Here is a 24399-nt window from a genome sequence, read left to right as displayed (position 1 = left end):
GTCAGGGACAACCAGAGTAATATGAAGAGATATCACGATGGGAAGACACCACTGAGAGCATTTACAGCAGGGGACTTGGTAAGAGCCAAGAACTTTGGACATGGAGTCAGGTGGTTCAAAGGTAAAATCTTCAAGGTAACTGGTCCTCTTTCGTATGAAGTTGAGCTCATAGACGGTGGACTTGTGCGCAGACACATTGACCATTTGCTGAAGCGAGAGGCAGACACAGACGTCAATGAGAAGCCTAGGGGGGATTCTAATATCTCCTTAGGTCCAATGGAGCTGGCCGGTGTAGACACAGTTCCAATAGAAAGTCTGGTGCCACCGACATCCACCACCCCCATATGCGAGCCAGTTACAGCGACACCAGACGATACTCAGTCAGCGCCTATTGCTACTACAGAGAGCCACTATCCTACGAGAGTTCGACAAACCCCAAGTCATTTAAAAGACTATGTTTTGTAAATAAGGTCCTTGTTGCAATACTTGTTGGGTTCACCAGGACTTGGACACATAGACACACATATCATTGGTGTACTGTAGTATGCTTTAGCTAGGAAGGAGGAAGTGTCATATACTGACCGGGATACCTGTGTCAGGAAGTAGACCGCTGTAAATAGTGTAGGCTCAGGTGACTCACATGTTCCGAGGCGAACGGCCTGTCAAGTTGTTGTTGGTTTATTATGGAAAGTTCGTGTGCTAATTAAAGGATAACCAAGGTTATTATAAAAGTGAACTAAGAGAGAATGTATGAATCTTTAAAAAAACCTTGAAAATGTAATAATCTTTCAATACCATGAATCTGTCATGGTAAGAGCTTTGCGATAGCCACCCGGCCCAGACACAATGAATTTCATTCAAATTCTAATATTTACTTATGAGCCTTTGGTACATGTGGGAGACTTCAAAGGAAATGATCACTGTCAATAAACATAGTTTTCAATAAAATATTGCATATTATTTTAACAAGGCATTGATATTAAAGTTCAACAATTTGTAAACAATTAAAAGCCCACAACAAACACTGACTCCAGACATGCGCAGGACCATGACAACTGCCCCTTCAAAAGGGACCTTTTAAGACTTCCTTTATAATGAGGTCTCTTTATTAATTGAAAGTACTTTGAGTGTATAAAGCAACACATTTGTCTTGTTCCACTGTAGTAGACAGTGGCCGGTGTAGCATATTAAACGGGTGTACTTTGAGTGTATAGCAACACATTTGTCTTGTTCCACTGTAGAACAAAGGGGCCAGCACATTAAACGGGAGGTGTACTTTGAGTGTATAGCAACACATTTGTCTTGTTCCACTGTAGAACAAAGGGGCCAGCATATTAAACGGGTGTACTTTGAGTGTATAGCAACACATTTGTCTTGTTCCACTGTAGAACAAAGGGGCCAGCATATTAAACGGGTGTACTTTGAGTGTATAGCAACACATTTGTCTTGTCCCACTGTAGAACAAAGGGGCCAGCATATTAAACGGGAGGTGTACTTTGAGTGTATAGCAACACATTTGTCTTGTCCCACTGTAGAACAAAGGGGCCAGCATATTAAACGGGTGTACTTTGAGTGTATAGCAACACATTTGTCTTGTTCCACTGTAGAACAAAGGGGCCAGCATATTAAACGGGTGTACTTTGAGTGTATAGCAACACATTTGTCTTGTTCCACTGTAGAACAAAGGGGCCAGCATATTAAACGGGTGTACTTTGAGTGTATAGCAACACATTTGTCTTGTTCCACTGTAGAACAAAGGGGCCGGTGTAGCATATTAAACGGGTGTACTTTGAGTGCATAGCAACACATTTGTCTTGTTCCACTGTAGAACAAAGGGGCCAGCATATTAAACTTTGCAATCCTCCTGCCCTGCCTCTTGTTGATCTTCAGAATTCGGAAGCAGCTGTTGGTCTACCTGTGGTTCCTGACTGTTGTGCCCAGGCTGCGCTTGTCTCATAAGTCTTGGGCCGGATACGGCTATGGCGACGGCGCCGATTGGTGCAGTTATTAAGATTGACAGCACTGCCATGGTAACGATCTACGAAAAAAAATATGGCTTTAAGGCAATGCAATACATAATTATGTCTTTATAAAAACTTGAATGAGATGTGTTGCACCCTTTAGTTAGCTTAAAGCCGTATTGTCACAAGTTTACTTCCGGTAGATTACGTAACAATCTCGGATGATTTTTAACAGAAAACGCGAAAAATATTTCTAAATATTGAAAGCAGTGTGTCTATTGAGAGTTTCTTAAAGGATATGATCGATAATTTAGAACAGATTGCTGGTTAAATATCTCGGATTCTTATAGATTCTTTTGTCTTTTAACGGTTGAGGTTTCCGTCGGACCTCCTGAAGTAAACTGGTGATAATGCAGCTTTAAGTGCTGCCATAATTGAAGTAACGGTCTAACAACCATAATTATAATTTCAATGTACTATAAGTTTGAATAAAAGTTAACTTAGTCTTATTGTGTTTAGATTAATAGATCAATTTCGTCTCAATGTGCAGAAGAATGCTTATCTAAAATCTCTCGAAGGCCAGATGCCACTATTTTGATAACAAAAACTTGCGATTCTCAAATGATGGCAAATGATTGCCAGCTCATTTGGAAATTTCTACTCGCATAACTGGGCCTATCTGTCAACTCAGACTGTCTTTTCTCTCCCAATAAAAAAAAATATTATTGACATGAGACATCTTAAAATTTTGATATTTTGGGTGGTTCTAATTCCATCCTATGTGAAACATCTGCCACCACAGCTCTTTCATCTCCACATCAAATTCTCCACACCCCCACAAGAAAGAAGAAAGAATTACAGTAAGAAGAATTTACATACCTGGACACCAAGATCTTCCTGGAATTTACCAGTATAGCCTCTCTCTCTGGCAATGTCAAGAGACATGGATCCTATGGCCGCCTGGAAGAAGAGGACACCCATGGGTTAATTTGAGGGCAGTTACCATAAGCAATGTATACCTAGAATTGACAAGTATTTGTTTTGGGAGAGGGTTAGATTTTTGGGGGAGGGGGCAGAATGTCAACACATGTATTTTTGTACTGTAGGATGCTTCTAAGGTGCTGTACTTGGAATCATGTTAAATACACCTGAATGGTAAAATAAAACCAAAACGAAAAAACCAATAATTCTAGAATCCACTGCGATTTCAAAATAACACTCAAATCATTCTTTCACTGTGCAAGTCCTCAAAAATGTTATAAGTTCAGATCCTCACGATTATGCTTTCAATTCGTGGTTTAATTCAACTAATATTTCTCAAAATCTAAATTACAACTAACTCCGAGCTTCAACGAGGAACCAGCCCCTACGGGGGGTCCCAATCAAAGATCAGGGGCCACAGGGAACCCAAGGAGGGCAATATACATATTACAACATCTCCCCCCTTTCAAAACTTCAATAAATGTTCAAAGAAAACCCAAAAAATGTTCTTAACATTGTTCAATAAGTCTTTGTGGCTTCTTCACTTCACGACCAGCTCTTGTTCTGATGGGTGAATGTGCTTCTGTTTCTCTCTGATCTTCCTGTACTTTCAATGGACTTGGCGGTTCATTGATCTGCGCTTTCCTAGCGACCACTTGAGGTTGAGGACTCATGTATGTGGGAGCCACTGGCATCTTCGGATTCATGGGTGTGTCCTTCGGGACAGAAATGATGTGCCTTCGATTTCTTCGAAATACACGTCCTTTCTCATCTTCAACTACATATGACCTTGGCAGGACTTCTGCTTTACACCATTCTTTATCTTTGTTTACACGAACTCTAACTTTGTCCCCAACTTCCAAAGGGGGAAGGTCCCGGCTGTGTTGATCATAGCTCATCCGTGAACTTGCTTGTCGATGGGCTAATGCCTTTACCACTCTGTGAGGGTCTACTGGGTGAGGTACCAACAAACGTCGATGGGTAGGTAGTGTTGAACGTGTACGCCTACTCATGAGTAGTTGGGCAGGTGAGACACCTATGTCGTCAAAAGGTGTATTTCTGTACTTTAATAAACCTTCAAATGGGTCTTTATTCTCTGCTGCTGCTTTCTTAAAGATTCGCTTTGCAGTCTGGACAGCTCTTTCCGCAGCACCATTGGACTGGGGATACTCGGGTGAGCTGGTTACATGCTGGAATCCCCAAGCTTCTGCAAACTGCTTAAACTCATGGGTAGTACTGAAATATTGCGGGTGTTACTATATTGTGGGCCATTGTCGCTGATCACTTTGGCTGGAATGCCAAATCTTGCAAAGATTTGCTTCAAGGTGTTGACAACACACATGGCAGTGGACTGCCGAAGTAGTTCAACTTCAAAATACTTCGAATAGAAATCAACCACAATCAAGTAGGAATGGCCAGCAAATTCAAAAAGGTCAGTTCCAACAACCTGCCACGGTAGACCTGGAAGGTCATGTGGATGTAGGGTTTCTCTCTGCTGTTGGTTGCGGAATGCATTACAAATCTGACATGAACGTACTCGGTCCTTAATATGGGCAGTCATGGAGGGCCAAAAGACATAGTCTCTTGCCAAACTCAGACTCTTACTCTCACCCATGTGTGCTCCATGTATATCTTCAAGTACTTCAGCTCTCATGGATCTTGGTACTACAATTCTATCAGATTTGAACAGCAAACCATCTTCAACACTAAGCTCTTCCTTGTAATTCCAGTATTCTCTTGCCAGTTCGTCAACCTGATCCTTGTCTTCTGGCCAACCCTCTAGGACATATTCCATTACTACTCTTGAGGTTTCACCGTTACTTGATGCATCTCTGAATTTCTTTAATGTGGAATTCTCAATTCCCAGATTTTCAATCAGATTGATTCCAATCACATCCTCTGGTTCACTTACTGGCGTAGTGTCAGTGAGTGGGGCTCTACTCAAACAATCAGAGATGATTTGTTTCTTGCCTGGGACATATCTCACATCCAAATCATACTTGGTTAGCTTCAGAAGCATTCTCTGCAATCGTGGTGGGCATTCATTTAGGGGCTTCCTAAAAATTGCCTCCAATGGTTTGTGATCAGTTTCTACAATCACTCGCCTGCCATATACATACGTGTGGAACTTGTCTGCTCCCCATAGTATAGCTAACAACTCTCTTTCAATGTTAGCATATCTCTGCTCACAAGACGACAAAGTCTTTGAACCAAAGGCAATCGGCTTACCCTCTTGGATGATGACTGCACCAAGGCCAGTGCTACTCGCATCTACATTCAGAATGGTCTGTTTGTGATTGTCAAAATAGGCCAACACTGGTGCATGGGTGATCACAGCTTTGAGCTTCTCGAATGCCTCTTGTTGAGGCTTCTCCCAGGTGAAAGCTGCTACTTGCTGGGTCAGCTGGGAGATTGGGCCTTGCAGATCAGCTTTGTGTTCAATGAACTTGTCCAAGTAGTTGATTGTTCCTAAGAATCGCTGCACGCCATCTTTGTCTGATGGGGGTGGCATCTCACTAATTGCACGCACTTTCTCAGGATCTGGTTTCAAACCCTCGGATGTGAACACATGTCCGACATAGCTTACTTCTGGAACTCGAAGCTTGATCTTCTTTGGATTAAATTTCAGGCCCACCTCTCTGCTTCTTTCAAGTACTGCTATCATCTTCCTATCAACATCACTTATATCTTTTCCATGGATTAAAAAATCATCAACAATTATTTCAACTGCAACTCCAGCGAAGAGCCTGTCCATCTCTCGTTGGTATATCTCAGGAGCAGATGAAATTCCAAATGGCAGCCGTGTAAATCTATACCGTCCCCAAGGTGTGTTGAATGTCAGAAGTTTCGAGCTTTCCTCATCTACCTCCACCTGCCAGTATCCACTGCATGCATCCAGTGTGGTGAACATTGTAGCTCCAGAAAGGCGATTGGCAACTTGCTCAACAGTGACCATGGGGTAGTGTGGCCTCTTGAGGGCCTTATTCAGATCCCTGGGATCGATGCAGATACGGACACTGTCTTTAGATGGTGGGTTGGCTCTGTCCTTCTCTTTTCGTTTGTCAACAACCAACATTGAAGACACCCACGGTGTGTGCTCTTCTTCTTTAACGATAATCCCATCTTGTTCCATCTCTTGGAGTTTTTCTCTTGTCGGTTCAAGCAGGGATATGGGGATCTTCCTAGGGGGGTGGACTACTGCAGGCACTGATGGATCTATCTCTAGGTGTACCTTGTTTGGCAGTCTTCCCGGTTTGTTACTAAAACAATCTTGGTACTGGGATAGAACCGGATCTTCTACCAACAATTCTGCATTCGGCTTGTTGCCATTCCCTTGTGTGGTCTCCTCGGCCAGTCTTTCTGGTGTGTCTATCAGGTCAAGATTCATAAACTTGAGCACCTCTAAGTCTAGGCAGGCTTCACAACTCAACAGGGGTGTAAACTCTCCATGCACAACAAGGTACAGCAGATCTATTTTTCGGTTCTTGTACTGGGTTGGAAGGCGAACACATCCAACAGGATGAATTGCCTTGTCTGCGAGCCATCCTTTAAGAGGCTGATGAATCTTTCGTAGCGGTTGTGTAGTGATGGCCTTATATACATGATATGGCATCACATTGGCCTCTGCACCTGTATCAGCTTTGACTTTCACCTCTTTTTGTGCAATCCTAAGGGTAATCACGCTCTTCTTTGTGCTATTGGGGCTGGAAACAGTCCCAAGTTCTACTGATCCAAAGTATAAGTGTGGATCACCCCCACGATCACCTTGGCCCATACTCTCAACCTGGTTTTCTTGCTCTACTGTGCTGACCGGTGTTTCTTTCTTACCCTTAAGAGGACACAACTTTGCAAAGTGTCCCTCTTGTTGGCAATTTCTACATTTCTTTCTTAAGGCAGGACAAATACTTGGTTTTGTGAAACGGTGCTGAAAACCACAAAACTTACAGGTAGGATTAGGTGCTCTCTCCTTTCCTTGAACTGGGTGTACACTCAATGGCTGCTGTGAACCAGTTGGTGAAGCAAACTTGAATTTCTGCAACTCAGCAGCTTCATAGGTTCTACAGTAATCATGGGCACTTTGGAGTGTCAAATCTGGCTTTTTCAACAACTCCCCTCTCAACTCATTCGAGAGCACCCCTCCCACGATACGATCTCTGATCAGTGAATCTCTGAGGGTCCCAAACTCACATGTCAACGATAAGCGTTTCAGCTCACTCACGAAATTGTCCATCCTCTCACCTTCTTTCTGGTTTCTTTGATTAAACACAAGGCGCTCATAGATGACGTTTCTTGCTCCCTGACAGTGTTCCTTGAACTTTCTACACACATCTTCATAAGATTCATTGCTTTCTCCTTCGTTGAAAACAAAATGACTATATTCTTCAATTGCATCTGCTCCAGCACAATTGAGTAGCAAGTTCACCTTCAACTTGTCAGGTTTCTCATCCTTTCCTTTCGCCACTAGGTAAATTTCGAACTGCATAATAAATTTCCTCCAATTTTCTGAGGCTTGGGCATCCAGCACCAGTGGACCAGGAGTCCTGTGCGACTCTACTTCTGCCATAATTTCAATTCTTTTCTCGATATTCTTTACCTTGATTCTCGTTAAACTTTTACTTGACTTCTGACACCAAGTTATAAGTTCAGATCCTCACGATTATGCTTTCAATTCGTGGTTTAATTCAACTAATATTTCTCAAAATCTAAATTACAACTAACTCCGAGCTTCAACGAGGAACCAGCCCCTACGGGGGGTCCCAATCAAACATCAGGGGCCACAGGGAACCCAAGGAGGGCAATATACATATTACAACAAAAAAGTAGTTGGTTTCTAATGAAAAACCTTACCTGAACTGTCGCTTTAGGAAGCCAAGCAATAGCAACAAATACTTTCTCCTTTAGAGTTAAGTTGTTCCCAGCCATAAGAACACCTGTTATCATCATTCGGACAAGGAGACTGATGCAGAGTGCTCCTATACAACGACCTGTCGATCAAGATACACCAATTGGTTGATTCTAAGCAGGCACTAATGTGTTGGTGATTTTGTGTCGTACTGGTTGGGTGCTAGGACTTAACAATTATTCAGAATCATCACAGGTGCCCCAAGTTCAGTGGTCTTCTCCTATGAAACTGCTTCAATACTAAAGTTTATATATGGACATAAAACGTATTAAAAATAAAAGAATTAGTAGTGGATTTTGGTGAATAATAAAGGCTGAAGTCTTACAAGAAGTCTCTGAGTCGTTTTCTTTCCCATTTTAGTCGTTTTCGGACCTTCCTCTGAACTTCCAAAATGGCTCAAATAGGAATGAAAACGACACAGAGACAAACTGTAGTATCAAAGCGGTTTCATACGAGAAGACCACTGAACTTGGGACACCTGTGGAATCATTAGTCTTATCACTGGAAACAAGGAATCATATTTTTCAATCATATTTTAAAGATAATCTAGTATAGCATGCAGTTTAAAGTATATAGTAGTGTATACATAGCATGCAGTTTAAAGTATATAGTATAATACTAGTATATAGTATAATACTAGGTCTAAGAAGTCAAGATACCCACCTACAAGGCTCACATCCATGTATTCCCAAGTGACCTCAGCACCAATAAGACCAAACAGAAGGGGCTGGAAGAACTCCCACAGTACAGCCATGGCACGAGAGACTGCTATCTTCTCATCATCACCCCAGCCATGCCCCGCTATGGTTGCCATAGAGAGTACTCCAAGTGCACCAGCCCCAGAGAATTCTGCAGCATTGCATCCAAATACAGAAAGCAGAGCAAAAGCAGCGAGTAGGACAAACCTGTTACCCAGCCTGTTGGTCTGAGGGAAAAAGCAAAGAATGACATATCCCTCCAAATAAATTAGCAGAAAAAAGCCAACAAATCGAGAATATTTAGCTACAAATATTGCAGATATCCAGTGCTGTTGAGCCATAGGAGGCAGGACAGACTCCCCCCCATTTATAAAACAGTTATAAGAAATAACGAATAGGGCGTGGCAGTGCCCCCCCCCCATTTATGTTAACGTCTCCGTATTGTGTACACCCCTCACCAGTTATCCAAGGCCTGCTGCTGCCCTGCCCATGTTGTTATAGTAACATCCACTAACTAAGTTGTACTGGTGCGGAAGACACAACAGAGCAAGGCTCATAATCAAGTGCCCCCTTGTGTGTATTGTCAGAAATGACTGTCACTGAGGGTGGCATCAAGCAGAATGTATATAGGGGCATTGCACTAAGAGATCACGTGACCTTTCTGGGTGGCAAATTCAAAACAAAATAATCAAACAAAAAATTAGAAATAACTGCGCCTGTCACACTGGAGAGGGAAGAAAAAATAACATTTTTAAATGAAATTAATTTTTTTTCTGAAATAAAAGAATTCTGGCTTTTTTCATAAGCAATAAATAAGTTGCTTTTTGTTGTTGTAATTTGGCCGCTAAAGACTTACCGTGCGCTAGTTTGCTCCCCAAACAGTCACGTGATCTCTTAGTGAGAGTCCCCTATTGCGCTCCTGGTGTATCAATGACAGAGGGCTTATTCACCGGCTTTACAGCACATTTTTAGCATACCTCTTGGTTGTTTGGTAGATACCAGCACACAACACCAACAAGGATGCCTATCACAATACCCATGAGAAGCTCTATTGGACCACGGAAGATGTTGAAATATAAGTTTCCTGAAAAAGAAAAAAAAAAGGCAAAAGGAGCATAAAAGTATTTGGTGAATTTGTATAAAACTGTAAAACACAGGTATTGCTTTTATTTCTCATTATGTAATACATTTCATTAATCTTAAATAAATGGATAAAAATCCCACACAAAATGAAAAGTATGTATTTGGTATGTAACCTGTATGTAAAAGGCATGTCTTTTTTGTACTGGATATGTATTGGGTATGTAAAAAAATACATACCTTTTACATACCTATACTTACATACCCTAAACATACCCTTTTCTTTTAGCCATCTATGTATTTGGTATGTAAAAATACATGCCTTTTATTCACCCACACTTACATACCAAAAACATACCAATCCTATCCAATGCACTTCTATGTATTTGGTATGTAAAAATACATACCTTTTATATATCTGTCCTTACACACCAAAAACATACCCCTTCTCTTTTAGACGTCTGTGTATTTGGTATGTAAAAATACATATCAATTACATATCCATTCTTACATACCAAAAACATACCGTTCTCTTTAATCCATATCTATGTATTTGGTATGTAAAAATACAAACCTAATATATACCCATTCTTTCATCCCAAACATTTGCCGTTGATCTATGTATTTGGTATGTAAAAAAAACATATCTTTCACATACCTATACTTTTATACCCAAAAAAATGGCAGTATTAGGCCATCTATGTATTTGGTATGTGAAAATACATACTATTTACATACCCATTCTAACATACCAAAAACACACCCATCTCATTGCTGTATTTGGTATTGAAAAAATGCATGCCTTTACATACCTATACTTTCAAAAAAGCATACCTTCATTCAGGGCTCTTCTATTAATTTCGTATTCAAAAATACTTTAACCTATTCACATACCCATTGTATGAACTAATAATAAAAATAATATTTATGGTAATGGGTCATTATTCTTGAAATCACAAAAAATTTATTTATAAATAAATAATTAATTAACTAAATAAAAAATCTGTAAAAACAATTATGAAAAGTACCAGTGATAAGTAATACGGTATATTTCTAATGATATTTAATTTTGGGTGCAGTTTGGAATTAGGATTAATTATATAAGGTAAATTTACATTGTGATTCTCACTCTATATTGTCTTTGCGGGAAAAAAAAATTCTCATTCTCGCTCAATCCTATTGGGAGGTATCCCAAGAAAAAAACAATTGTCATTACCAGTGTCAATAAAAAAACATGTCTGAATTAGTGTATGAACAGGTACGCAAACAATGCCTAACGGTTTCCTGTTCATGGGAATCAGATGCCTGACTTCTGCTTTTGGTCCTCTCAAGTCTGAGCTGGATAAGTGTTTAGAGTGCAGTATTTCATATTCCTCTATCATAGCTACATAACCATGCTCAGTACACTGGCAAACCACCTCGCAGGTAGAGCTTCGGCAGGGCTTTTTGTACTTGACAAAATAGAGGACGGACCCATAAGCCATCTCATCATCATCAGGCTTTGTAAACTGTACAACAGTCGAATTTCGTTTTGTTACTCGGGTGTATCCTGCACTGTGGATAATGTTATCGCCACGTTTTAATCGGTAAAAACATTTGTACATTATGTCGAATATTGCCACATTTCCAGCAATTATTTGTAGTTGTTCAACTTCCTGGAGAGCGCTGATGATATAAGGTTTAAGAGATCCCAGTACCTGAAGCTTTAGATTCTCATCAATTTCCTCGCTCACATGCCCAACCCTTCGTTTTTGAGTTAATGACTGACAAAAGTGTTTTACGTTTAAATCCGTCACATTTTCAATCATTTCTGGTAAATGTTGTAAAATGGAAACAGCTCTAACAATTTGGCCCTCAACATTTTGTGAACCATGAAAGAGGCTTCTTAAGTCTCCATTTAAGTCCTCGTAGAAAAAACAAGAATTACTGAAAAGAGGGCCGTTGAATCTAACAGAATCAGCAAGATGTAAAAGCTGATGAAGATTAAAAGTCATAAATCTGTCATCGTAGAGTCCTTGAGCTCGAAGACAAAAATGTTCCAATAGCTGATTAGCCTTGTTTATCTCCATTGGAGAAATTGACTCTTTAAGCAACATATAAACACCACACACAAAAAGCATTAAGTGCTGATAGTGTTCATTTGGCAAAATACCCTGCATTACAGGCAAGGAATAATAAAGTAGCCAGGTTCGTAACTCAGACGCTTTGTAATGCGACCGTTCCTCAACACTTCTTGGTATCCTGCTGACGTAGTTTGGCGGTTTTATCCTCTCACGCCGTTCGTCACATGCTTTGACGCTATTTCCACAATACCAAGAACATTTCTTGTGTTTCTTGTCGAACCAGTAGCACAGTAATTGTTTCATTACTCCTAACAAAACAGCGTGCATATAATCAATTGCCATTCCTTTGACAATATTAAAACCTGGAAATCCAAATGCCATGCTTATACCTTTCACGCCATCTACAGTAGTAGCTTTACTCGGAGACTGCGCAGCGCTCTTTGCATCTCTCAAAAACTCGCTGTGTGTTCTTAATGGAGATAATTTTTTCCGGTCTGGCATTTTAACGTAAGGGAAAATGCGACAGTTGCCTTTTTTCTCTGTCCTTACGTTTTGCCCTTTTGCCTTGCAATATGGGCAACCACATTCACCATTAAATTGCTTCATACACATGAAGAGGCATTTTGCAGGAGCATCCATTGTAGTGCTTATTACAATAGCTCGCCAAGTTATATCAGAACCATTTAGATTTAAGGTAAATCCGTCATTATAAAGTGTTTGAAACATGTCCTTAAAAGGATGCAGAAAAACTGAAAAGAGAGGTTTCGTGTTCCCGAACCAAAGGCCTGCAAAAAGGCGATACTTTCTTGAATACCTCATACGCGGAGGCAAATCACATATAACCATGTAAACCGGCCATATAGCATAGCTGGAGCTTTTAAACAATGCCACACCGTCCGTGTTTAGCTGAATAGCAAAATTGTTTGGATTTCTCAAAAAACCATGTTCTTTAAAAAATAATTGATAATTTTCGCCGTCAATTATATCCTCGATGTTTTCTGGGCAGTTCCGCCTTCTTTTGTCTTCCTCGTGGTTGAATCGGTAGGACGTAAGAGCTTCTACAAACGAACTGTCTTTAAGCATGCATGACAGCTGTGTGATAATTGGAAATACTATAAACGTATCCCATGTCTTACTTTTTCCAGGGGCGAAGCTCTTTTTGCAGTGCACGCAATTTTGCGTTGCGATTGGCTTAGTTTTTCCCAAGTATCGATTGCACCTTGTACAAAAATAGTGCCACTCTATGGGGGCACTCATGGAGCCTAGGTGATTCCAGAGTGTGTGAAGTGTTTTCATGCATCTATTAGGTACCGGGCAATGAAGGGAGATAAGTATTAACAGATGGGAAATCGCGGAAGCAGTAAGGCTCTCTGCCATCGCAAATGTCATTATAGCTGCTAGATGCATGGTCACTGTTAGCAAACTACCAGAATAAATTGGCGGATCCTGCTCTTGTGCAGTCATCAGGTCTAAATCTGCCCCGTCACTTTCAATTGAAGAGTCATCCAGCTCAATAAAGTCTTCTTGTTCTTCGTTCTCGTCTTTACTTCCATGTTCATTGTTAATTTCAGTTTCCGAGTCAAAAACGACGTCTGCAAGTTTCTCCCAGTCTTCGTTATCCAAATATTCATATATCTCCGCTCGGTTTTCAAAATTTCTGCTAGTGTGAACAGTGTCGGAATTACAAGTGGTCTCGCATGCAGTACAATCAGCTACAAAATTATCTTCGCTTTCGGATAGGACGTCATCAGGGTATTCGGCTATTATATCCTCCGTCGTTAAACTAGAAGCTCCCGCGAGAGTATCGTCTATCTTATCTTCTGTTTCTAAATCCAATAAGTTATCATTTTCGTTAGGATGAGAATCTGCAAACTTGCTTCTTGTTCGGGTTGTCCTGGGGATCTTGGATGGCGAAGTAATTGTGTTATAATACTGACAGTACCGTCCTTGCTTTTTTCGATTCTTTCGACCATCCATGTTGTTTTTGCCTGTAACATGAAAGTAATTCCGTCTAGTTTTCAGTTGTTTGTTCAGGCCATTATCTCTGGCCTACGGTATCAATCAATCTTGGCAGTTTCGACCTGATTGGTCAGTTTTGTTTTATTTTGTGATGTTCACGTCTATTTCGAGCACGATCTGGTTAATAACTAGCCTTTGTCGCATCCGTTTTTCCTACTCGAACTTTTAAATAGTCGATCACCCGACCGACATTTTCAACTACAAATGGCATCTCGTTTTCCAGCATTTGCATTGGTTAAATGGATAGGCGATCCAGAGCCCGAGTGTTGGAAGGTGATATATACGAAAAATATATGTACCGAGGATATACCGGAGGGAGTAATCGAGGGTTCAACCTACAATGCTGTGTGGGATCCCAAGCAAGAAATGGCCCGCGCCAAAGTTTTAAAACTTCATGGTAAGTCTCTTAATAATAACTTCCCATTATACATGTTGCATTAAAATTGCCTGGACGTATTAATGATTTGCAATCGAACATATCTAACCCTCAACGAACGCGATAAATGACAGTTAAACTTGAAATTCTGGTCTGCCCGAAGAACTCGGCGCTGATCACCCGAGTGTGAATTTGGAATATAAGAGTTAACCACCATACAATTCGGATTTTACAGACATTGGCCTCGGTTTTATGCTTGTTTGCCCCTTATAATTATTTTCAGAATCACCTAAAAAAATCACCATGTGGCGCTTAGCTGTTATCACTAAATTCCACAGTTGCGACAGAGGCGAGACTTGGCGCTCCTTGATTGATTTTAATCGAGTAGTATAATATAGTTGTATGAAATACTGTATTTTATTGCTTGAGACGATTAGATTGGCATGAGTTGTACTCCTTGGTTAAAAGTTAATAAAAACAAGAACACATTGCTGTTATACTTTCAGATAACAAAGCTTTTTTAAATGCTGTTTTTGCACTTACAGATAGTAAAGCTTTCTTGAATAGTATAAGGAAGCACGAGTACATAGACCCGTTTGAAGAACAACGGAAGGCGACTTTAGATGGTGGGAAGCGACGCCCAAAACCAAAAACTTTGGGAGGCGATTTTGTTGCTGAAGATATTGGTATTTGACTTATCTTTGTTTACTCATGTTTGCGTTTATGTAATGAGTCGTGGCGTTTAATATAAATATTTTCAGTGATTTTATCGGTTTCACAGAAATAGATGTGGCCCGAGAAACGGCAACAACCCGAGAAACGGCAACAACCGGAGGTGGGTAAACAAAAGCTTTAATGTTGCGTGAGTTTTTTTTTTTTTTTTTTGTAGTCTTTTGTAGTCCTGAGAGACTTTTATATTTACCGTCATGAAAAGCACTTTATGAATAATGCTTTTAATCAAAGGTAATTAAGTACTGTTTGCATTTCGTAACATGGAGTTCCCCAGGTAGAATCTGTTTCCGGCACTGTCAATGATAAGAACATGATAAGAACAAACATGCCGGAAATGCCTTCAAGGTTGAATCATCTAAAAGAGCGTTTTAGGATGTCAAACATATATCAAATAAAAGGATATGGTTCTCTTTTTGATCGGTCTGTTATTAGGAATCAAAAAGTAGTTCCGTTGTATTTTGTTCCGTCTGCAGAGGCCAATTACATACGCCTCTCTTTAGCCGCTCCAAATTGTTGCCGTGAAATATATTAAAAGCTATTCTACATTCGCGGTTTGATTGATAATAGTCTAGGTGACAAGCAGACAAGAGATGGACCGAATAATATTGGTTTATCGAGATTTTGCAAAGTATCGGCTCATTATAAAAGCGGCGTAAATAACCTTTATGACTTAAAATTCTAATCTATTAATCTTGAATCTATAGCTGAGGGACTAAAATCCGAATCATTTGACTGCTCAGTCTCTCTTTTGTCAAAACGTCCATAAAACAAGAATTATGACGTCCGTGCTGCCCGCGCTCTATTCACTGGCCCAGTATAAGGGTCAAGTCGATGGGGCTCTGATTTCCCCGCACCACAAGGCCAGGGACCAAGGGGCTACCACGGCGGGAGCATTTTCCAGCACAAGTTAGATGATTTTTGCTTGAATCATGTCCACCCGAATACTTTTAAGCCTTTTGAAATAAAAAAAGCGATGAGATGTGGTAATTACGAACTTTAATCACGATGAAGTTCACAAACTCAATTCGAAACACACAAAAAAAGCTAGTTTCGCAATGAATGTTTAGTTCGGAGCGAACTTCGGGATATTCTTGGGAAAAGTATGAAAACAACTGAAATGAAACAATTTCCTCCGGGCCTTAAACAATGGGTCATAAAGTGTTATTTATTACCTTTATTTTAATTTATGGTTATAGGCAAGAATGTCAATGAGGAAGAGAAGAAAAAAACTAAAAAAAGGACCAGTGACAAAGCTTCTTCGGGTACGTCACTACTTGCATAATATGACAATAATAGTATAGTAAAAAAATAGAGTACTTGGGAAAATTTAAGCGGCAGAACCACTGAAGTACATGATTGGTGAAATTCATAATAACAATAAATCCTCAACAGATAGTAATGCTCCAGTTAAGAAGAAAAAGTCATCAAAAAAATCATCAAAAAACACCCCCCCTGCGACAACTGTGACCGGAACTGTGGAAAGTTGCGACCAAATTGCTGAGACACTTGAGGTTAGATTTTCAAACATTTTCAAAGAAATGGAGCTTGTGAATGTGAGAAATATACTCTATACCACCCCTCCTTCCCTCATAACTATCTTCAAACACCCAAGAAAAACAGGTCAATCGAAAGAACTGTCATGCTCGAGAGGATCTGTACAGGACCCGAAATGATCCCAGGACCCGAAACGATCCCAGGACCCGAAACGATCCCAGGACCCGAAACGATCCCCAAAAGTACCCCAACTGATCCCGGGACCCGAAACAATCCCCAAGAGTCCCCGAAATGAACCCCAAGGAATTACAGTAATGGACAACTAAAGGAATGTGTAAGGATTGGCTTTCAGTTTTAAAAACATATGAAACATTTAGCTTTGTTTGTGTTATTAAAAGGAAATTTACATTAACTAAAACTATAGTATTAAGATTTTTATATACGACTGCGGGGGAAATACAGTGGTTGAGTCAGAAATTGGGGTCAACTAACAATTCCTGTGATAGTAATTTGAGGAGCCCGGCGTGGATAAATCATTTTTACATAACAAGCCATAAAAGAAAGTCTTAACAGATGGGACATGCTGCTTTACATAGGAAGCGAAATGTTTTAAAGTTATTTTTTGACATGTTTGTTTTCGGTGAATGAAAGACCTATCATATCATGAGATCATGCCGGGGTGTACGCACGACTACATGAGGAAATTCAAAACTCACATAATATTGCTTTCACATCCTCTTAATATTTTGCATCGGTAGTAGAAGGGTTGTTCGAGTGTATTATACTCAGTGTACTTTTGTCATTCCATCTTCTCTGCCAAACCGGCTGCCTAAAATGTGTCGGTAAATATTCGCTCGTAAGAACAAGGATTTCGTGGTGAAATACATGTTTGGTTGTCAGATGAATATTAATTTTTAGGGGTGATGTTTACCGGAAATGAGATTTATAGTGTCGGAGTCATGTGTCGGAACCGCAAAATGTTAAGAGTGTGATGGAAGGTCAAAAGTTTGGTTGATCTGAGCAAGGCTGTGCTATGTTTATGCTATATTCCTTTCAGTAGCAATTTAAAGTTGTGTATTTGTTTTGGACTCTGTTTATGGGTTTAACGCCGGGCAATGTAATAAATAGAAGTATTGTGTTGGAATTTAATATTTTTAAGTCACGTTGTTTAGAAATCGAGTCGCTGTTAACCCTTTATTATGATTCAAGAATTGCAAGTATTTCTTCTGCTTTCCCTCTGTCCATTACCGTAATTCCTTGGGGTTGATTTCGGGGACTCCTCGGTATCGTTTCGGGTCCGAGGATCAGTTGGGGTACTTTTGGGGATCATTTCGGGTCCTGGGATCGTTTCGGGTCCTGGGATCATTTCAGGTCCTGTACAGATCCCGTTCCTCGAGCACGACCAGTAAAGAATTGCGAGAAAGTACACTGAACTTTGCGAGCAAGAATTCTCAGCACTGAGAATCGAGATATCCTCAAATTTATGAAATCATAGAAAATCATAATAGACAATGTTTGTTTATGTACATATAGGACATCTCGATTGTTGCTATCAACGAGAGATCAACACAAAGAGCGGGTAAGGAATACTCCAATTTGTATTCTCAAGTCTATGATCATTCATGATGATTAGCTATTTACGTTTCATCCGTTTATCACAGGGTGCGAGCTGAATCAGTCAGAACAAATAGTCCAGGTTGGTACGCAATTTGAATGAGAAGTTCAGGATCTTAATTCTATACCTCTATAAAAATTTTTCAACCGCATTTCTATTTTCAAAGAAGTCGGCCTCCCGCGATTTATCAACATCGTCACTCAAGGTTTGTCAATTTCAATTAAACGGTTCTGAAACGCATAAAAATACACTAGTATAGATCCCCAAGTTTGAAGTCTCTCTTTAATTAACCAACAGGGAGTCACAAGAGACAAGCCAGCACATACGCAGCGTAAGTATTTTTGTCATTATTTCACTTTTCTATTTCATATTTATATCAAAAATTATTATCCCCATTTTCAGGGTAGAATTGCTGTAAAAAGAACAGTTCAGTATAGACTCCAAAATCAGATGTCTTTTATTCAGGTTCTACTTGAGGGTTTCCGCTCTATTAATTTTTTTTTTCTATTTCAGATGCGCAGAAAGAACCAAAAAAAAGGCCACTTTGCCCAAATCCTATGTGTGTTTCCACGAGAGATGAGCTTAGTGAGCTGAAGGAAAAATATGGGGCTTTGGAAGCGCGATTCAGGAGACTGAGCAGATCAGATGGTATCCAAGGTAAATATTTTCAATTTAATGGGTCAAAACGGGCGCCATTTCGTATTTTGTTGGGCTTTTTCACAGATAGCCTTTGAAATATCTTTCAAGACATAGCGTAAGTTACATTTTTAATTTTGATATTTTGTTCTCCGACAAAAAGGGAGCTTATATGCAAAATATTGAGCTAAAAAATAGTTATCTTGCATCTTTCCTCTCTGTCCTTTTAGTTGAAAAATTATTTTTTACGTTTACGTCATCCTCTTCTAGATTGTTTTCTGATGATATAGAGATCATTTTCCACGTTTACGCCATCCTCTTCTAGTTTGTTTTCTGATGATATAGAGATCATTTTATAATTGTCATTGATTTTAGGAAATGAGCTTCGAGTACCAAATGTACAAGTAAATGATGGGCGGGTAGGCGTGATGAGTGAGGCAGAAGCGGCAACGAGAAAGGTAATAATAAGGATGGATACAGGAATTTGAGAACAGTGCAGGGTTTATTAGTCAGCCTTGAACATAAGTCTTTAGTTTAAAAAAGTTTGAATAAAAATGAGTGTGAGGTGTAATCCAACCTTACGGGCATCAGGTCACAGATAGATTTTCTTGGGCGACTTGAAATACTTAGCTGCCATTCAAACGAAGTCAGTGGCTATGAGTGGTCCTCGCTTGTTAATTCGGGAAGTCCCGATTCGCAACAGCCGGGACTTTCCAGCGCTTGACAATGATAATTTACTAATCAGATCACTCAGTAGCCGCCGACTTTGTTCAAATGACAACTAACTATTTCCAATTGCCCGTGAAAGCAAGAGCTTGTCCTATCGCGAGTACTTGATACGATATTTAAAAAAATAACTCAAGTATTATTGACGTCGTTTTATGAACTATATGTTATTTTGGGTACTGAACGTTTTTTTTTTCTTTCATTATTTGCAGTTAGTTGAATTAGTTGCGGGCAGTGGTGTCTTCCTTTCGAGGACAGCACTTGCATTGTGCAAAACCGCACACACCAAGTCCTCGCTGGCTACACGCCTTTTAAAGGCGTTTTTTTCAGAAGAAGAAAGGCGCGAGGGAAAAATCTCTGAGCAGGGGGAGGTGGGAAATTTGCTTAACCAGCAAATTATAACCACTATTAAAGGTGAGAAAAGCTAAGTTTTGATTTTCCCACATTAAATTGTTTTCGCATCAGGTGAAGTTATGGTACCGCGAATATTTGGTATATTGAATAACTCAATTAATGACGATAATAACAAACGTAATGCGAAGTGATTTTTTGTTACATTAATAGCATATGCGTCGAGGCAGAACCTCCCAGACGGGTGTAAAAAAGGCATCACAAGTGCCATGAACCTAAGTATAAAAAACTTGAGGAGAGCAGCACGGAAGTCAGCTTGTGAAGATGATCTGCCAAGTCTGCCTAGTCTTCCTGATGATGATGATGATGACTACGATGCAGATGAGTCTTTGCTTGATTGAAAACTTTGGCATAGTTTTTACCATTTTTTTAAATTTATATTTGATAATAAACAATTCGAACTAGTAATCAAAAAAGTCATTTTTTGTGAATCGAGATTATGTGCCGATCTAGGAATCAATTAAACATTTCCAGTGATTTCCAGGTTAGTAACTTTACCTTTGCAGCTTAGCAGTTCCAGGTAATCTTATTGATCTTTAAGCAACAATTTAGTTTTACTTTGCGCATAAAGTGTGTTATACAACGTTCTTTGGGTTTAAATTTTGCGTGTGACATGTAGAGGCATAGATACCATGTTGCAGGGGCGTTTTATTGATATGCTTACAAACAAGGAAAGACTAGCTGCTTGGCTCAGTCGCTTATTCCAAGTTATCCCTTTAGCTATGGGACACATTTAGATAATGTATTGTACGTAAAATTGGCACGATGCCATTTTAAGGTAGCCTTGAGCTATGTTTGTGGCATGTCCAAGGTACATTTTAGGTATGTAATGGGTATGTAAATTTCCATTTAACGGTATTATTTGTGAAGGTACATTTTGGGTATGTAATGGCTATGTAAATTCTATACCATGCCTTCTTCAGGTAGCCTTGAGCTATGTTTGTGGCATGTACAAGGTATATTTTAGGTATGTAATGGGTATAATAATTTCCATTTAACGGTAGCATTTGTGGTATGTTCAAGGTACATTTTGGGTATGTAATGGCTATGTAAATTCTATACCATGCCCTTTTAAGGTAGCCTTGAGCTATGTACCCATAAGGTACATTTTAGGTATGTAATGGGTATGTAAATTTCCATTTAACAGTAGCATTTTGGTATGTAATCGGTATGTTTTTAGCAAGTTTTTGATATGTAAATGGTTCCCACTATATATATTTTACTTGCCATCTACATACCTAATACTTACCATTTACATAACTATAAATCTTCAAATCAAGGTCGCTTTTGGTTATGTAAAATGTATATTTTACAATGTCCAATTTTGATAGGTATTACATGCCAATTACATACCACCTAAATTGGTATGTAACAGGTATGTTTTCAGCAAATATTTGGTATGTAAATGATATCTCATTACATACCGTCTACACACAATTTACATACCTAACACTTACCTTTTACATAACTCCAAGGTCTTCAATATCAAGGTCGCTTTTGGTTATGTAAAAGGTATATTTTACTATGTCCAATTTTCATATGTATTACATACCCATTACATGCCTTCCAAGTTGGTATGTAGAGGGTATGTTTTTAGGAAGTATATGGTAGGTAAATGGTATCAAACAACATACCTTTTACATCCCCTTTACATACTCAAATTTCTGCATGGGAATATCATTTAAGTCAAAATCTTGACATTTCAGCCTTACTGTACTGGTGTTTTGAAAAGAGAACATCAGTCTGATTCAAGGAAACAATGGCCATTTTACAACACCATGACCTCATGTCCAGCTGGCTTATGTCCAGTTATAAGCCAGCAGAGCCAGGCACTAGTAATGCTCACCTTTTGAAAATGCAATACCAACAAACACACCAAACAAGCTGATGGCCAAGACATCATCACACGAAGACGCAGCCATGACAAGAGTAGGGATACCTTGTTCCACACCATAACCCTTAGCTTGCAAAACCAACAGCTGTGGTACAACCACAGCTGGAGAAACAGCACTCAACACAAACCTAGAAAAAAAAGTGAAAACTAGTAATATGGCATGAATAGAAAAACTACAACCAATCTCTAGAATAACAAGGTCTAATGACTAGGAAGACTACAGACAATAGCTGTAAAATAACTGGTATGAATAGAAAAAACTACAGACAAGCTGTAGAATAACTACTCTATGTGGTCTACACCATCATGGTGGAATGTTCAAGAGAATTTGTTTAAAAGCTAACGCTCAAAACGCCAGTGAAACTACGTATACAGGACGGTACTCTGTTTTTCAGAAGTTGATTTTTCCATGACATTGAAGGCTTCATCTATATCGATAATCATATATATTGAAACTCTTTGTCTATATCAATAATCAAGGCTAGAGGATAACAACAAAATGCAAAATAAATAGCATAGATCATAGATCTTTTTTACAAGCTACAGTTGTACAGCATTGACCAACAATTAATTATTTGCATGCTTTGTTTGGGAGAATTCAAGAGCAGATCAGTGGAGCACAAGACTGCAGGTTGAGTGCTCCACATCTGTTCAAGAATTCCCCAAACAAACACCGAGGTTTTCAAAACTCAATGAAGGCACAAAAAAGATGTTTTATTTCTTTTATAAAATTATTTCTAATCCTATTAAAAAATTATTTCTAATCCTAATCCTAAAAAAGCTTACAACAGTGTGCACTCATGGTGTCATTCCAGTGCACGTCAGCATGCGCACAAAAAACAAGTTTTAAAAACTTGCTTCAAATTCCAAGCTATATTTACTGCATTGTTTGGTGGTTCATCTATTTAGACTTATTATTTGCAATTTCCTATTTACCTGGGACACTTTTTCTCCCGAAGAATAATATTTTTTAGTGTAAAAGGTAAAAGTTTGTGGGAATTCACAGGGTTGTTGACTGACTATTCTGCAACGATTCCCCTTACATGATTTTATGCTGCGTCATCGCGTGACCTTCATCATGTAATGAAAAAGACCAATCCCACCAAACAGAGTGCCTGTACGAACTCCAATTATTTTATGAGTGCTTGTAATTGGAGGTATGTGTATTTAAAAACAAATAGATGAAATGCCAGCCCCCAAGAAAATTCACTATCATTCACTCCATCCCCCACCAAAATAAAAAGAATATAAAACACCTGACCCTGATAATACCAAAAACAAATATCAGGTAAAGTTGATGAATCAAAAATTATATACTGAGGACTAAACATGCAAACCCGAAGAGGATCATTTATCAGCTCTCAGAAGATTTCACCTCAGTGGATTGATGCACCACAGACAAAACAATGGATAAAAAGTAGAATGGGAGTGTAATAGAACAATAAGGTAATTCAGCCAGTTATGTTAGGCCTTCTGAACGGGCTGCTATATGTCAGCCAAGAATGCATAGGACATACCTGTCAACCTCTGAAAATCTCAAAGCTTGAGAATTTTTTGGGGGAGGGGTGGGGTATATTCATTTTTTTGGGGGAGGGTTAGGTTTAACCTTGCAGGTGTTTGCCGTATAGAAAGCTCTCACACACAAATCCACTTATAGATCTTGTGAGGGTGTTAGATAAATTGTGCTACGCAAGGAAATTATTGTTTCAAATATTTTAAAACAAAATAGGCAAAAAGACGATTTTCTATAGAATAATTTTTTGGAAGCGATAAAGACTGCTAAAAAGCGGGAGATTTGGTGCTCAGTGCAGGAGAGCGGGAGAAGGGGTCCAAAATCTTAAGACTCCCGCCTAATGCAGGAGAGTTGACAGGACCACCATGATAGGACCACCTCTCTGTCATGCTTAATATCTAAGTGAGTACCCCACTCCACCACCACCCCCCTAGGGTTCTGGGGATGTACCTACCCTAGCTGAAACCCCCATAGCCATGGCATATCAAGAACATATCTCACAACCACAGCAACTGTCACCGCCTCAGTAATACAAGGTCCAAATGCCAGTCGTACACATGTAAATTTCAGTCTGCGTAACGCTCCAGGGTCTAACTCCAACCCAGACCTGGCTAAAATAACCACTAGGGCTATACTTCTTAGTGTCGCTGACCATTTCTTGTCAATGTGCTTAGCAACATCAATTCCAGGTGCATTTTTAAGTAGAAACCCAACAATAAGCATCCCAAGCAATGATGGTAAGACGCCACAGGAAACCCGCGTAGTGATAAATCCCCCAAACGCTGCACACACTAAAATTATGAAAATGCCAAAAAGATTTCCACCAGGAAGCATTTCATGTCCAGTAATAGACCATAAAACTCCATAAGACACGAGAACAATTAGGCATCGAGTCAACGCTTGGCTTAGGAAGCCGGAAGGCGGACGAGTGAAGCCCAAGCCGGAAAGCATCGTTTGAAATCCATTGTCACTTTTGCTGTTTTCACTGTTCTGTGTCTCGCCATTGTTTTCGGTTACTTTGAGTTCAAGTGTTTCTGTATTTTGACCTTTCATTGTGTATTTCCCACAACAGATATATTATGTACAGAATACGTTACGGTATAACAGGTTAGTGGTGCTAGAACAGTAAATAAAAACAAACCCCGGCGTTTTGTGCATGAGTTTCCAAAGGCGCCATTTTTGTTATTTTGACTTGTTGCTTGGGCACCCTGTGTCCTTTGAGAAATAAATAACACTTTGCTAAGATGCGTTTTGATAGCTCTAGTAAAACGGAAAAGACGTAAATCCAATGCAAAAT

General features: G+C 39.5%; 3 protein-coding genes across 8 annotated transcripts in view; 2 read left to right on the top strand and 1 right to left on the bottom strand.

The window, feature by feature from the left end:
* Nucleotides 1-24399, top strand: part of LOC5514562 — a 47784-nt gene that overhangs the window by 20086 nt on the left and 3299 nt on the right. The gene's annotated exons all lie outside the window — the stretch shown is intronic.
* LOC125556754 (sodium/hydrogen exchanger 9B2-like) lies at nt 918-24299 on the bottom strand. 3 transcript variants are annotated; one of them, XM_048722667.1, is made up of 7 exons: nt 23557-24296; nt 21542-21717; nt 9521-9627; nt 8509-8770; nt 7791-7927; nt 2841-2921; nt 918-2038 (listed from the first exon to the last, which is right to left on the bottom strand). In XM_048722667.1, the coding sequence occupies exons 1-7, from the start codon at nt 24153-24155 to the stop codon at nt 1847-1849; spliced, it is 1554 nt and encodes a 517-aa protein (XP_048578624.1). In that variant the 5' UTR covers nt 24156-24296; the 3' UTR covers nt 918-1846. The 3 variants fall into 3 exon arrangements, with proteins under 3 accessions (XP_048578624.1, XP_048578625.1, XP_048578626.1); XM_048722668.1 differs by having other exon boundaries at nt 21572-21717; XM_048722669.1 differs by lacking the exons at nt 2841-2921; nt 7791-7927 and having other exon boundaries at nt 23557-24299.
* On the top strand, nt 13821-20282 carry LOC116610678. Of its 4 annotated transcripts, none has more exons than XM_048722671.1 (13): nt 13832-14102; nt 14627-14767; nt 14863-14916; nt 16010-16075; nt 16206-16324; nt 17841-17886; nt 17969-18003; nt 18092-18127; nt 18220-18253; nt 18436-18579; nt 18934-19016; nt 19497-19698; nt 19849-20282. In XM_048722671.1, the coding sequence occupies exons 1-13, from the start codon at nt 13910-13912 to the stop codon at nt 20034-20036; spliced, it is 1341 nt and encodes a 446-aa protein (XP_048578628.1). In that variant the 5' UTR covers nt 13832-13909; the 3' UTR covers nt 20037-20282. The 4 variants fall into 4 exon arrangements, with proteins under 4 accessions (XP_048578629.1, XP_048578628.1, XP_048578627.1 ...); XM_048722670.1 differs by having other exon boundaries at nt 13836-14102; nt 18089-18127; XM_048722672.1 differs by lacking the exon at nt 14627-14767 and having other exon boundaries at nt 13821-14102; nt 18089-18127.

The sequence above is a fragment of the Nematostella vectensis genome, chromosome 15 (genome assembly GCF_932526225.1).
Source record: "Nematostella vectensis chromosome 15, jaNemVect1.1, whole genome shotgun sequence".
Classification (NCBI taxonomy): domain Eukaryota; kingdom Metazoa; phylum Cnidaria; class Anthozoa; order Actiniaria; family Edwardsiidae; genus Nematostella; species Nematostella vectensis.
This window is presented reverse-complemented; position numbering and strand designations above follow the sequence as displayed.